The sequence below is a fragment of the Gracilinanus agilis genome, chromosome 4 (genome assembly GCF_016433145.1).
Source record: "Gracilinanus agilis isolate LMUSP501 chromosome 4, AgileGrace, whole genome shotgun sequence".
NCBI lineage: Eukaryota > Metazoa > Chordata > Mammalia > Didelphimorphia > Didelphidae > Gracilinanus > Gracilinanus agilis.
Window position 1 is genome coordinate 415086574 of NC_058133.1, and position 13987 is coordinate 415100560.

At 34.2% G+C, this 13987-nt stretch overlaps 1 protein-coding gene across 1 annotated transcript in view; it reads right to left on the bottom strand.

The window, feature by feature from the left end:
• Positions 1–3987: 3987 nt before the first annotated feature.
• RGS17 (regulator of G protein signaling 17) overlaps positions 3988–13987 on the bottom strand; it is a 53726-nt gene continuing 43726 nt past the window's right edge. Inside the window, exons 3-4 of the mRNA XM_044674895.1 lie at positions 13586–13820; positions 3988–4176 (exon numbers count right to left, since the gene is read on the bottom strand). Of these exons, the coding sequence (XP_044530830.1) occupies positions 3988–4176; positions 13586–13820 (424 nt within the window). The remainder of the gene's footprint in view (positions 4177–13585; positions 13821–13987) is intronic.

Below are 13987 nucleotides of genomic sequence, written 5' to 3' on the forward strand. Positions count from 1 at the left end.
GATTTGGAGTCAGAGAACCTGGTGGGTTCAAATCTCATCTTTGCTATTTACTACTTGTGTAATTTTGGACAAGTCATTTAACTGATTTGTTCATCTGTAAATTGATAGGATTGGAATAGATGACGGTGATCCCTAAAGTCCAATTAACTCTAAATCTATGACCCCTAATATTTAGCAAATTGTTACAGTCATAATGCTACTTGTCTTTATAGAAAGTTAACATTTTAGAAAAATTAAAATGTTATCAATCAAGCCCCAGAACAAGGTATCAGTTAAAATTCAATCCCAGGGTGAATATAAGTTCAATTTTTGTTCTCAATAAATGCACATTATTTACTTGCTCCTCTTGTCCTTCTGAAATACTGAATTATCAGGCAAATACATATCAATGCATTTCATTCTACAAGTAAATACTTAGGCAGTATTAAAGGATACTAATAAACAGTCCCCCTCCCCACCATGCACTCTAAACAATTTTCAAAATTGATTATCTTCATTATTTACAATTTTTAAAAGGCAGCCAAAAAAAAAAGACCACAATGTGGCCTTGGCTCTTGTCCATTCTTGTGTTGAGTTCAAAATTGTTCTTAGCTCTTATTACAAGTAAATACAAATGTGCCCACAGTACTTAAATCTGCTTGTACCATGGCTGGTATTTGCACCGGATTCACTCAACTTGTATAATTCTGACAAAACAACTACTCTATTAAAAAAAAAAAGGCTGTTATCTAGAAACTCTCAAAATATAAAAAAGCCATGGAGTAAATCTGTCTACTTGGGATAAATAAAATGGAGAGATGAGTAATACTCCTGTAACTGTCATCTGTGTAAGCAGATAGGCATCCTGGAAAATTCTGACAATCAAAGTCCCTTTTCTCAATATCAGGACATTTTGTCTGAACAATCCAGAGGATGATCTCTCCTTCAATTTCCAATGTAGACACAGCTCACTTTGGGCACGCTAAGTGCAGTAACCACTTGCAGATCACTGTAGTTAGTATACAATAGCAGCATGCAAAAAACCACCTTGGTGGCCTAAAATATATTTTTTGCACCTTCCAAGAGGCTTCATTTTTTTCCTAAAAAAGACAATGTATACAGTAGGAGAATTTAGGATACTAAAACAGATGTTGTGCTATTGAAACGGTAGTATAGACACCACGTAAGTTGTTGGGCTTTTCTCTTTTGTTTCTTGATTTTATTTCCTGTTTTATTTATATAGAGAACATAATATAAAGCAGATGGTTTTTTCTTTAAATTTGATAGAGCACAAATATACAGATACCACTCCTAGGAAGAAACTTCAGGGTTCTGTGGCTGATTATTAAACCCCTGAAAATAGGAGTTTATTATGGAACTGTTCACACAGTTGTAAAAAAAATTGATGTGTAAACTTATTCCAGTATCTTCCACAAGACAACTACCTGAACAATTTCCAAAAGGATGCACCTGTTTCAAAATATATACTTTATGAACTCCAATATTTGAGATCAAGATTGTTTTTGTAAGGGCCCTTATGTTTAGATTTGGTAAAATGATAAAAGTATTGTCAAACAGACAATTCATCTAATGGTCCAAAGTATCTTATAAAGATAGTTTCTGACTATCAGGTCACCATCAAATAGTAACATCAAGAATATAAAGTCTACATTTTAAAAGATTTATACATGCACTATTTGTAATAGTATTTTACATTTTTTAAGTTCTATGCACCAATGTTATTGTGCCTCAACACTATAACAAATATGAAAATACACCATATATGTGTATGTATACACAGTAATAGTATAACCAATGTAATTCTAATTCAGAAAAAAAGTTTAAATCATTTCAGGAACAACAGAACTTCACAGTAGAAGTGGTGATTCTTTCTAGTATTTTCTTCATTCTTCAGGAAAAAATATGAATTATCTATTATTGTAAACATATTCATAGCTATCATTCTATTAATATAGTACTAAAAACTTTTATTCATATGGTAAATAACCAACCAACATGAATAAAGTATGTCATAACACAGTAACATTTTCAGACAAAACAGGCATTTATTAAAAGAAATGTTTGTTATAAATATTTTATGTCTTGCATTTTAACTACATTTTCATAAATAACAATATATCTAAAAGTGCTGAATATGATAGGATAGTCAGCAACGCCAGTGTAAACAGAATATTTTGTTTTTTATTCTGGATTTTTTTTATCCCATTTTGTCAAACACTACAACAGTTAAAATATTTGCATAGGGAGTAGAGAATAGCCCTTTAAATAGCTCCTGAATTCTATATTAATTACAAAATCAAATTCACTTAAAAACAGTTTTAAAATGTTTTAGGTTCACGGACACAAAACTTATAATGTCAGGCTTCAAGTAAAATAAGTTGTAAAATAAAACTCCAAACCTGCTCTTTTGAAATATTTTTAATAAATTAAAAATAAATGAGAGGTAGTAAAAGAAAATGAAAAAGAAAACCTAAAATTTTAATATCATCCCTAGTATAAGGCCAGTGTTCTCAAGTGGTTATAACTATTTTCCAACTTTCATTCCAAGTCACATAGTTATTTTCACCAAGCTTACAATTAAAAAAAATAGCCTCCAGGGGATATTAACATTTATAACATAACACTTTGATATAAATATGAAGCTGATGGTGTTTTGTACGTTACAGGATATTGTTTTCTTGAATGTCAAAAGTGCATACCCACATCAGGCAAGATTTTTCTTTCTTTCCTTCTGTTTTTGTAAAGATCCAGCCATGCCTGTACAAATATCTGAGCAGCAGAAAGCTTTGAGTGCTGCACTGCCTTTTGAATTTCTGATTGAGAATTTAATATTTGGTATTTAATATTACTTATTTTTGGAAACTTCTTGTTCTTGAGGAACTATTTTAAAATTCACTAGGTCTGAAGTAGCTATTTGTCTTCTTCAAAACCATTGATTAAAAACATAGCTTTTCATGGGATTTGTCTTGAAGAAAAATATGCCACAGGACAGATGCTATTCATCAAAATGTTTTAAAATGCTACATGTAGGCAATCTTTTATTAAATCTTTCATATTCAAAAACTAAAGATCAATCTTTTTTTCCCTTGCTGAAGTACATAACATTACACAACAGTATTAGAACTGGATAGCCAGTCTTTAATAAATCAATTACAGTATCTGACATCTGAAATGTACACAGGTTCTGTTCCCTTATAACAATTAAAAACAAAATCAGCACATAGATTTTGTCATTGAAACATGATCCCTTCAAATGGTTTGTGCTTTTTTTTTTTTTTTTGACATTGCAAACGCTTCTGTAACGAAAATGCCACAGTTTTGGCAGTGAACAACCAGAGGAAGTCCCCATGATGGGTTTTTTCTTGTTTTTTTTTTTTTTTTTAAATAAACAGCGATAAATAGCTCTTTTTTTTTTTACAGAAATATTGGCTTCAAAATCAGTGTATTGAATGCAGTATAGCATATTGAATTCCATTGTTACACTTTAAAAATTGGCTTTTTCTGTAGTAGTTTATCCTAAAAAAATGCAAACCCCAGCTGATTTGCCAAAATTATTTCTATGTAAGACCATATTGCACAAAAATGTTCTTAAATACATAGATAAATTATGTTATTGGATTAAATATTACAACAACTAAGTGGCAAATGAAGCAGCTTTACCTTGCACATGCAGTGTGAGGATACACAAGGAGACTGTTCATAGGACTACAAATACATCTTGCTTGCAGTTAAAGTGAATGTTGTGTAAAATATATGTCATTTGGCAACTCCATTATTGGTTTTTTCCCCCAAAAAACTTAACTATGAATGACCTTGGTAAAAATGGAGACAAAGACCAGAATGTGTTGTATTTTTTTCACAGTAGCCTGAGTAGTGCTAAACTGCAGTTCTCCAGGAACTCAGCTTCTGATGTTATGTAACTACTTGAATGTCACCCCCCCCAGCCTTCCAAAATGATTCTGCCCACCCCCCTCAAAAAAAAGAAAACTAAGATTCAGAAGTAGATCCAGCAGTACTTTCAACAAGAGACTTATAAATCTGAGAGTTCAAAAACCTTGGAAAAGAGTCTCTGTGCATTAAAGTATATATCTGAAGTTGGGCATCTTCATACATGTGAGGATTAGGGTCCAAGAGATTTCTATTGATCACCTCTCTCACTCGGGAATCAAGACTGACCTGTGAGGGATAGAAACTGACATGTTCAATGATGTTTTTGTTGGGAAGGAGGGGAGGATGAAATAAAATTAGTACAGGTATGCTATTCAGATAAATATTTAAGATTAAACCCATGCCCTAGATCTTGAGTAATCAACTTTTTAAAACAGTGCCTCCACTGACATCACTTACCCCTCATCAGTTCTCTTGTCTGTTGACATCCCTCCCTTTCTTCAAGTTCCAACTCAGGATGGAACATCATTCTCCATGAAATCACACTACGAGAAGCCCTGTGCCCTACCACGTGAAGTGGGCTTTTGCCCTTTGCCTGGCTATCTCCTTTGCACATATTTCACTATCTTGTGTATATTATTAGCTCCTATATTATTCAATTCAGTAGAACTATACAATAGTTCATATCTTCTCTTCCCTTTTGTGAACAGGATAATGATAGCTAGCAGTTATTTCATTCTTTAAGATTTACAAAGTTCTTTACATGCATTACCTCATTTGATTCTCACAAAAACCCTATAAGGTAGGCAGTCTGAATGGATTAGTGACTTGCCTATGGTCACACAATCAGTAAATGTGTCTGAGACAGAATTTGAATTTAGGTATTCCTAACAAGTCCAGGATAATCACTGCCAAGTTTCCTACCTGCCTCTTTCTTATCTTTGTATCCTTGGCAACCATGACAATGCCTTACAAATAGTATGTGCTTAATAAATCTTTGTTGAGCAAAATCTATGAATGTTGAAATGTTTTTACTCCTTTACTTCAAAAACTGAATTTTAAAGGTTAAATAAGAATTAGAAAAAGTAACTCATCAGATATTCCAGTATATTAGTCAACGTATACATTTATTACCTTCCCAGTACTATCCAATGTGTTAGGGATAAAATACAAAAATGAAACAGTCCTTCTCTGCCTACAAAGATCTTACATTCCATTGGGGGAAACAGTTATATAAATTTGTTTGCAATGACACATATCACATATGTACGTCTAGATGACATAACATATATGTAAATAAGTTTGCCTAGGATGTGTATAACACAGATGTAAATATATATATATATATATGAAAGGTTTAACAAATAAAAGGCAAATTTATTTTATTTCTGCTAACAGGCAGGAATATCAGGAAAGACTTCTCTGAGAAAATAGTGCCTGAGCAGAGTTTTGAAGGAAACAAAATATTACTGGGACAGAGGTGAGATGCACTTCAGGCATGGGGGTCAGTCATTGCAAAAGTTTGTAAGTAGGAAATGGACTATCATGTGAAGTATAGCAAAAAAACCCAATATGATTGCATTTTAGAGTTCAGAAAAGGGAGGAACATATAATAAACTTGGAAAGATAGTAAGGTAGAATGAGGAGCCAAGGATACCACTGAAGTTGTGAACCTGGGTGACTAGAAGGATGATAGTGCCCTCAGCAGAAACAGAGGTCTATTTTGGGGGAAAAATTAAAAAATTAAGCTGTCTATAATTTGCCTTTTTCCATGATCTGAAGAAGAGGCTGCTAATGTACTGAGAGCAAGGGATAATAGAATCAATAATAATTAATTACTAATCAATCAGTTAACATTAAATCAGTGGCTACTATGTACCAAGCACTGGGGATACAAATAACCAAAACAAAAAAAGGGAAAAAAATAGACCAGGCAGGCCCTCAAAGATTTTACAATCCAATGGCGGAGACAACAAGCAAATAATGATATACAAATAAGTTTTCTATAGGATAAACAGAAAGTAAATAACAGGAAAGGCACTAGAATTAAGAGTTGAGAAAAGCTTCCTATAAAACATAGGATTTTAGCTGGAACTTAAAAGAAGGCAGGGAAGTCAACAGAAGGAGTTGAGGAAGGAGACAATTTCATCTATGGAGGGGGGACAGTCAGAGAAAATATCTGAAGCAAAGAGTTGGGGCATTTCTTTTGAAGAATACCCAGGAGGCTAGTGTTTCTGCATGAAAGAGTACATGGTAGGTAGTATGGTGTAAGGCTAGAAGGGGGCTGCATTATGAAGAGCTTTGAATACCAAACAGAAAATTTTATTTTTAATCCCGGAGGCAATAAGGACTCACTAAAGTTTATTGAGCCACTGGAGTTTATTGAATAAGATGGAGACCATGTCTGATTAGTGCTTTAGGAAAATCACTTTAATGGCTGAATGGAGGATGGATTGGGGCTGGGAGATGAGGCAGGCAGGACCCCCACCACCCCAAGGAGAGACACAGTACTGACTTGAGTGGGATATGCATTCTCTAATCCTAATTACTTAGTTCTAGATAGTGTATGAAGTTAAATACAAATGTACATGTATACAACTCCCAACAAGACAATAGAATTTTCTTTTTCTTTTTCTTATAGTAGCTGATCAGATATCATTTAAAAGTTTTCTTAAGCTAGTTCTACCTTGACAGGGATGTGACACATCTTCATCTTGTTATTTCTGATCAGAATCAGAATGTTAACATTGGGGATATAAAGAAAGGGAAAGGGCAGTCATTTTTCTTAAGGAACTCCCCAAATAATTCATATTTATGTTAGGTTTTTTTTTATCTTTACAAGGTACTTTGGTACAATATATGAAGAATGCATATTGTGCAAGTGTTATCTCCATTTTGCAGTGGAAGACCCAAAAGCTTACAAAGTTGAAGGCAGGGTCAAGAGATCAGTAGGCATCACAGTAAGGACTTGAACTGTGGTCTTCTTACTCTAAAACCATCCTTTTTTCTACTATCATAGCAATCTTACTTTTGAAACAAATTTTATTTATTTATAATAAACTCTCTTCACTTATTTTACAGCTGAGGGAACTAAGGATAGGAGGGGTTTAGTGACTTGCCCTAGGTCACATACCTAGAGAATGGCAAAGTCAAGATTGGCTTGATGCAATGAAGGCCCTGTTGAGTTTATGCAACTTAAATTTGTTGTGGACTCAATCAGATGGTTTTGTGATTGTCTCCAGCTTCATTCAGCAACATACGAAGATGAGTGAAGGCAGCCAATGGTGGAACCAATCCCAGGTCAGAACTCTGCTTTGTATGATCAGCAATAGGATAAGGGGGTAAAGGACTGGAGAGAAGAGGGCAGTGTACAGTTGAAATGGTTCATCAAGAAGTTGAAGAAAGGTGGGGCAGCTGGGTAGCTCAGTGGATTGAGAGCCAGGCCTAGAGATGGGAGGTCCTGGGTTCAAGTGTGACCTCAGACACTTTTCAGCTGTGTCACCCTGAGCAAATCACTGAAGCCCTATTGCCTAGCCCTTACTGCTCTTCTGCCTTGGAACCAATACATAGTATTGATCCTAAGATGGAAGGTGAAGGTTTAAAAAAAAAAGTTGAAGAAAGGGACTAGAGTCTAGACAGTTAGGCTTGGTTGCATGGGAAAGAACTGAGGGGCAGAAGAAATGGAGTTCATGAGGATGAAGAACAGGATTAGGGGCCATAAGATAGAGGAAAAATTATAAGATAAAAGAATATGATTCTATAAGGAATTTTAGGATTCAGGAACATGGAAGCGAAACTCTTAAAGATGATGAGCGTATATATTCTTCTTGCTATAAACTTAGTATTTGGGGTAAAAAAGTTGGTCATTGGAAAGTAAGTAAAGGAACTGGAAAGTTAGGCTATTTGGTGGGGGTGGATAAATATGAATGTTGGAGAAGAAAGACTGAGAGCCAGGTGCTAAACTAATTTAGAAAGGAAAGAAGAATGTTCTGGGATTCAGTAGCTAACAGCTACCAGGAAATGGTATAAGAAGGATGGGGAAGGGAGAGAGAGATGAATTCCAGTGATGACAGGATAGATAGATGTAATTAATTAGCCTATCTGTTACTAGCCAGGAGAAAATTCCTATGGAGTAAAAGAAATTATTCAGAATGAAAACTGTTCTTCCATTGGAAAATGAGGGCTAGCATTAGTGTTTTGAAAAGGGTGTTTGATTTGTTCACCATATGTTTAAATTTTATCCTATTTATTCAAAATCCTATATTTAGGTTTAAATTTATGCCATGCCCAGAGAGTTCACTCTCTTTAGTCAAAGTATCTTGGGGAATCCATATTGGCTTTGATTTTCTTCTTTTTTCCCTCATTTTCCCCCTCAAGGCCGTAGCAAGTTTCCAGAGTAGACTTTAGCTCTGTTACAGGTCATAGTGACACAATCCCAGGACAGTTTCCCCATATCTCCAGATGATGCAATATTGATTTATATGCTTTGGCTGAAATTTTCTAAGGCAGGGGTTCCTAACCTGGGGTCTGTGAACTTGTTTTAAAAAAATATTTTGATAACTCCATTTCAATACAGTTGGTTTCCTTTTTAATTCTATGTATTTTATTTTACTCAGTTAAATTTTTATTCTGAGAAAAGGTCCATAGTGTTTACCAGATTGCCAAAGGTGTTTATGATGCAAAACAAAACAAAACAAAACTAAACTAAACTAAACTAAACTAAACTAAACTAAACTAAACTAAACTAAATTAAATAATAAAAATTAAGAACCCTTGGTCTAGGGCAGTGATGGGCAAACTTTTTAAAGAGGGGGCCAAAGGAAAGGAAATGCTCATCTGTCAGTCTGTTTCTAAGGCAACTCTTTCGAAGTTTCATTGTATTGTATCCTACTCATTATATTCATCAGATTAGGAATAATATCCTTTGGCTGTATAGAACATTTCAGGGGGCCACATCTGGCCCGCAGGCCGTAGTTTGCCCATCACTGGTCTAGGGCTTACTGGTCCAGAACAAAGTTTTAAGGTTCAGTCATCAAAAGAGGAAATTTGAGTATATAGCCAATAGCTCTTTGGCACGTTAATTCTGATCTTTCTTATAAATCCCCCAAATAAAGAAAATTCTGGAAATGAGTCACTTAAAATAGGATTCAGTTTTAGTTAAAAGTCTATATTATGTCACTGTTGTTAAATATACTATCAGTATCTCTTTCCTAAACTTCTCTTTAAAATATACCTTTGGGTTTCTTCTCAAAAGACATTTTTTCCCCTTAACTTGATTCAACTTAATTTTCAATTGTAAGATTATGGCAAGTTGAAGATTTTCTAAACACACTCCAATATTTAGGTGAACTATTATACATACATATAGGGATGGCTTAAAATAGCTATGGTTCTTAATTTTAAACCCAAGAGGAATCTTAATTATTTTGGAAGATAAAATATTACTAATTATGAAGAAAAATTCTTAAGAATCAAAAAGTGTAGGAAAAATTTTAAACTACTAGCTTAAAAAAATAGAACAGTTTTATACCACAATCCGAAAAAAACATAATTTACCTTAAAACAGTGGAAAATGATAACTAGATTCTTAGGAACCAAAGTAACTTAGGTCCCTATTGATCTGCGCTGAAGAGCCATAAGGAAATTAATAACTAAAAGTGTTCTGGCACAACTATAAGTTGGAAAAAATTCAAATTTAATAACTAGTGGCTAAAATTGACTTTTAAAAAGTATGCAAATTTGATTTTTTAAAAAATGCATACCTTAATAGCTTACTGCTTATTTGAGAAATATTTTTGTACTGGAGAAGGGAAGTTTGGCAAAGGCAAGATACAAATAAGAACCCTAAGAGGTCTGCCATAGTATTAGGAGATTGATTCAGACTATGGCATCCTTGTCTTCAGCAAGAACTCTGTTATTAGATTGAGTCACAGGCTTCCTGGAGAAAAACTAGATTTATAGAGGTTGAGTCTCCTGGCTCTGCCAATTACTAAAGCTGTGTAACTCTGAGTGTTTCTTAATGTCACTGAGCTTCAATTTACTTCTCTGTAAAAAAAAAAAATGGAAATATGATGTTTTGCTGGGTCCAGCTGCTCTGAAGCTTTTAATGCTGTGAAATTAATGACAAAAATATAAAAAAGGGAACACTGAACATTCAATTAATCCTATATACCAATGACTGGTTAGTCTATAAGCTATCCAAATAGCTCAATAGAAAATAGGTATGATTGAAAGAGCTTAAAAATAGATTGATTAGCATTTATTAAGCATCTACTTTGTGTCACACTGTACTGGGATTTGGAGATTAAATATGTAAAAATTAGACAGTTCTTTCACCCCAAGGATCTTATATGTAACTTAGGGAATATGATATGGTAACAGATAAGTAAAAGTATATATGTATACACACACAGAGAGATAGAGTAAATGCAAAGTGAAAAGTGGAGATATCACTACCTACTGGAGTTAATCAATACTTTGAAGGGAGATAGGGATTCCAAGAGCTGATGGGGCAGTGTATTCCAGGAGTGGAGGTAGGAGGCAGCCTGAAAAAGTGTCAGAGAGGAGAAATGGAATGGAATGTAGAGGGAATAACAAGTGGAGTATAGAATGTCTGAGATTAAGAAGTATATTATAAACCTGAAAAGACAGGCTGGAGTCAGATTATGAAAGATTTAAATGACTAATAAGAAGTTTGTATTTTTTTCTTAGAGGCAATAAGGGACCACTGAAGCTTCTTGATGAAGAGAGCAATGTGATTAGACAGGAAATTTAGGAATATCAATTTGACAACTTTACAGAAGACAAATTTGAGAGGGGGAAGACTTGAGGCAGGAAATCTAAACAGATAATTTAATAAATAATCAGTGGAGATGATGGAATTATATAATTTTTACATATTGAAATTGTCTTTGAAATTGTTCTGAATTAATTCTTATAGTTTTAGTATTTTATTTTTTCATGGCAGTTAAGTACACTAATTATAATCTGAGTTAGGCATTGTCCTGTAGGGGTAAGAAATTAATAGGAGCAGAGAAGGTAACTGCTGAAAGGGATCTTAGAGATCTAGTCTAAACGTCTCACTTTATAGATGGAAAAATTGAAGTCTAGAAAGTTAAAGTAATTTATCCAAGATCACAGACAGTTGCTAAAAATCAGCTACTGTCCCCATGGAATAGATCTGTGTATACAACTAGGTTTCCTATTGAGATAAGACATGTTTAGAGAATCTTTTTATTTATTTCATTTAATTCCAATTTCATTTATTTATTTATTTATTTATTTGTCTGCCTATTTATTTATTTACTTATCCATTTATTTATTTATTTATTTATTTATTTATACATTCATTCATATCTCTCTCTCTCTCTCTCTCTCTCTCTCTCTCTCTCTCTCTCTCTCTCTCTCTCTTAAAACCCTTACCTTCTGTCTTAGATTCTGTACTGTGTACTGGTTCTAAGGCAGGAGAGTGGTAAGGGTTAGGCAATAGGGGTTAAGTGACTTACCGAGGGTCACAGGGCTAGGAAGTGTCTGAGGCCAGATTTGAACCTAGGTCCTCCCATCTCTAGGCCTGGCTCTTTCAATCCACTAAGCTGTTCAGCTGCCTCCTAGAGAATCTTTTAAAAAATTACTTCTTTCAACAATTTGGTTATAGTTTATAGCTGAGAATAGTTTGATTTTCTTTTTGTCTTTCTTTTTTTTTTTCTTTTTGTAGGCTTTTTATTGCTTTATTTCATTTAACTGGACTTGAATTAAAGTGCTTAATAGACAAAAGTTGACACCAGAATCTGTTTTATGTGCTAATGTTCCTATTGGTTATAAATCCCTCTTTCTTATTTCAATCAACTCTTTCCTTTAGGCAGTCTTAGAAAGTGTTAATTTACTCTTGGAAGTAATTCTATTTTATTCTTTAACTTGTTAGCAATTTTTTACTGAAATATTTTATCTTCTTTTCTCCTTAATGCATTTTATCACACAAAAAAGAGCAATAAAACATCTCCTGGGTACCAAATTAGTCGATTTTATAGCCAAGGCTAAAATGATTAAAACCACTGAAAAATACTCTTGAGGAAATCTTGTGTCAGGTCAGTTTAAGTACTGTACCTATGTGAAAAGAGCCACGTGGGAATGTACAATTTAAATTGTACATATTTTCTATGTAAGTATTAAAATGCAGCATCAAAAAATTTAAAGGTGAAAACAAAAGCCAAGAAAAAACAAAATGTAATTTTGGTAGTCATGACCAAGACCATAATATTCTGAAGCTTCCTGGTTATCATCCTTCAATGGACTACTTAGCTATAATTTATTTATTTTTTAAATTCTAAATGCTTGAATTCTTAGTTATTGAATCAGAAATGGAGAGAATATCGAAGATTCTTTTTTTTTTTTAACCTTTACCTTCTGTCTTAGAATTAATACTAGGTATTAGTTCCAAGACAGAAGAGTGGTAAGGGCTAGGCACTAGGGGCTAAGTAACTTGCCCAAGGTCACATAGCTAGGAAGTTTCTGAGGTCAAATTTGAACCCAGGACCTCCCATCTCTGCACCTGGCTCTCTATTCACTAAGCCACTTAGCTGCCCTGTAGCAATCGACTGTTATTGAAGGGACTAGCCTACTGTTTGGGGAGGCTCATCACTACAAATCTAAATATTGTATAATGATTTTTTCCCTCCAGAACAACTCATAAATCTATCTACCAAAGTATGGAGTTCTAAACTTTATCTGTGGAGAAAGGTGCCAACACTACTATGGAGATCATAGTGTTGTTTTTTTTCCCCTCAGCAATAAAATATCTTACTCCAACAGAAATGTTTTTTAAAAATATTTATGGATTAGGTGTGAGTGAATAATTACATGCTAATTAAAAATTAGGTCAAAACATATTGCCCTCAGCAGTAAATGAGATTCAGTGTAAGGAACATGGACTTGGTGGTAAACTAGAGAGGCACTGAATATCCGCATATGCCAAAAAAAGGTATAATATAAAAGACTATGCTTTTTGAATGCTTTCTTACCTCTTTTTTTTCTGCACTCCTTTACTTCCTTTCAGTTAATTTGCCAAAATTCATCATAGGCTGAACAGAAGGTATAATATAAAACAGACTATGCCTTTTGTATGCTTTCTTACCTCTTTTTTTTCTGCACTCCTTTACTTCCTTTCAGTTAACTTCCCCAAATTCATCATAGGCATGCCCACTGATGCCCTCTTCCTGCATCTAGACTTCCCAGTTAGCTCCTACCTGAATTTGACCATCGTGGGTTTATCATCTCATCTTCACTGAAACTTGCCTGTCCCATATAAAAAGGGAAGGAACCATATTTATCTTTTTTTCCTTTTTTAGTAACATATTTATTAATATTAATAACATTTAAGCAAAAAATTGCTAACAAGTTAAATACTAAAATAGAATTACTTCCAAGAGCAAAATTTTTTTCCCTTTCTCCATTGCCTAGGGCAGTGATCTGTGTGCATCTGCTACCTAATAAATGACTATTTAATACAATGAAAGATGAATGAATGAGTGAATGAGTGATTTTTAGAGCTGAAGTTACCTCACCCCCCCGCCCCCCAAGTGAAGCTCTCCAACCTATTTGAGCCATGAGCCCTCCTTAACTTAAACCTAATGAGAATCAGCCCCAGGTTAGCTCCTACTGGGGACAGGAAGCGTGACTTCACGGTTTCCCAGATTTTTACCTCTTTGGGTGACAGTATAGAAATATAATCTTCATAGATAAGCCTAGCTTTTTCTTCAACAACTTTCTTGTTCTGTTCCTTTTTTAGGTCTTCACATGCAAGCCAGAAAAGTAGATTCTCTTCACTATATTCTGTTCGAAGAAATTCCCTGAAGAGATTTCTCCCAGCGGGCGTCTTCATCATCTTGTCAAAATTTTGAGACCAGGACATAATTTCATCTGGGGTGGGGTTTTGGCTGTAGAAAGAAAACATGGCCATTATAATAGGGAGAAAAAAAGGTTTTATGAAGTTTATGCTGCCTGAGATATCTGAAATTTGACTTTGGAGGAGATACAACATGTTCAGTCACTATGGCTTTGAGGTTGGCTTCATGCCTCAGTAAAGCAGGCAGCTCATTTAGTA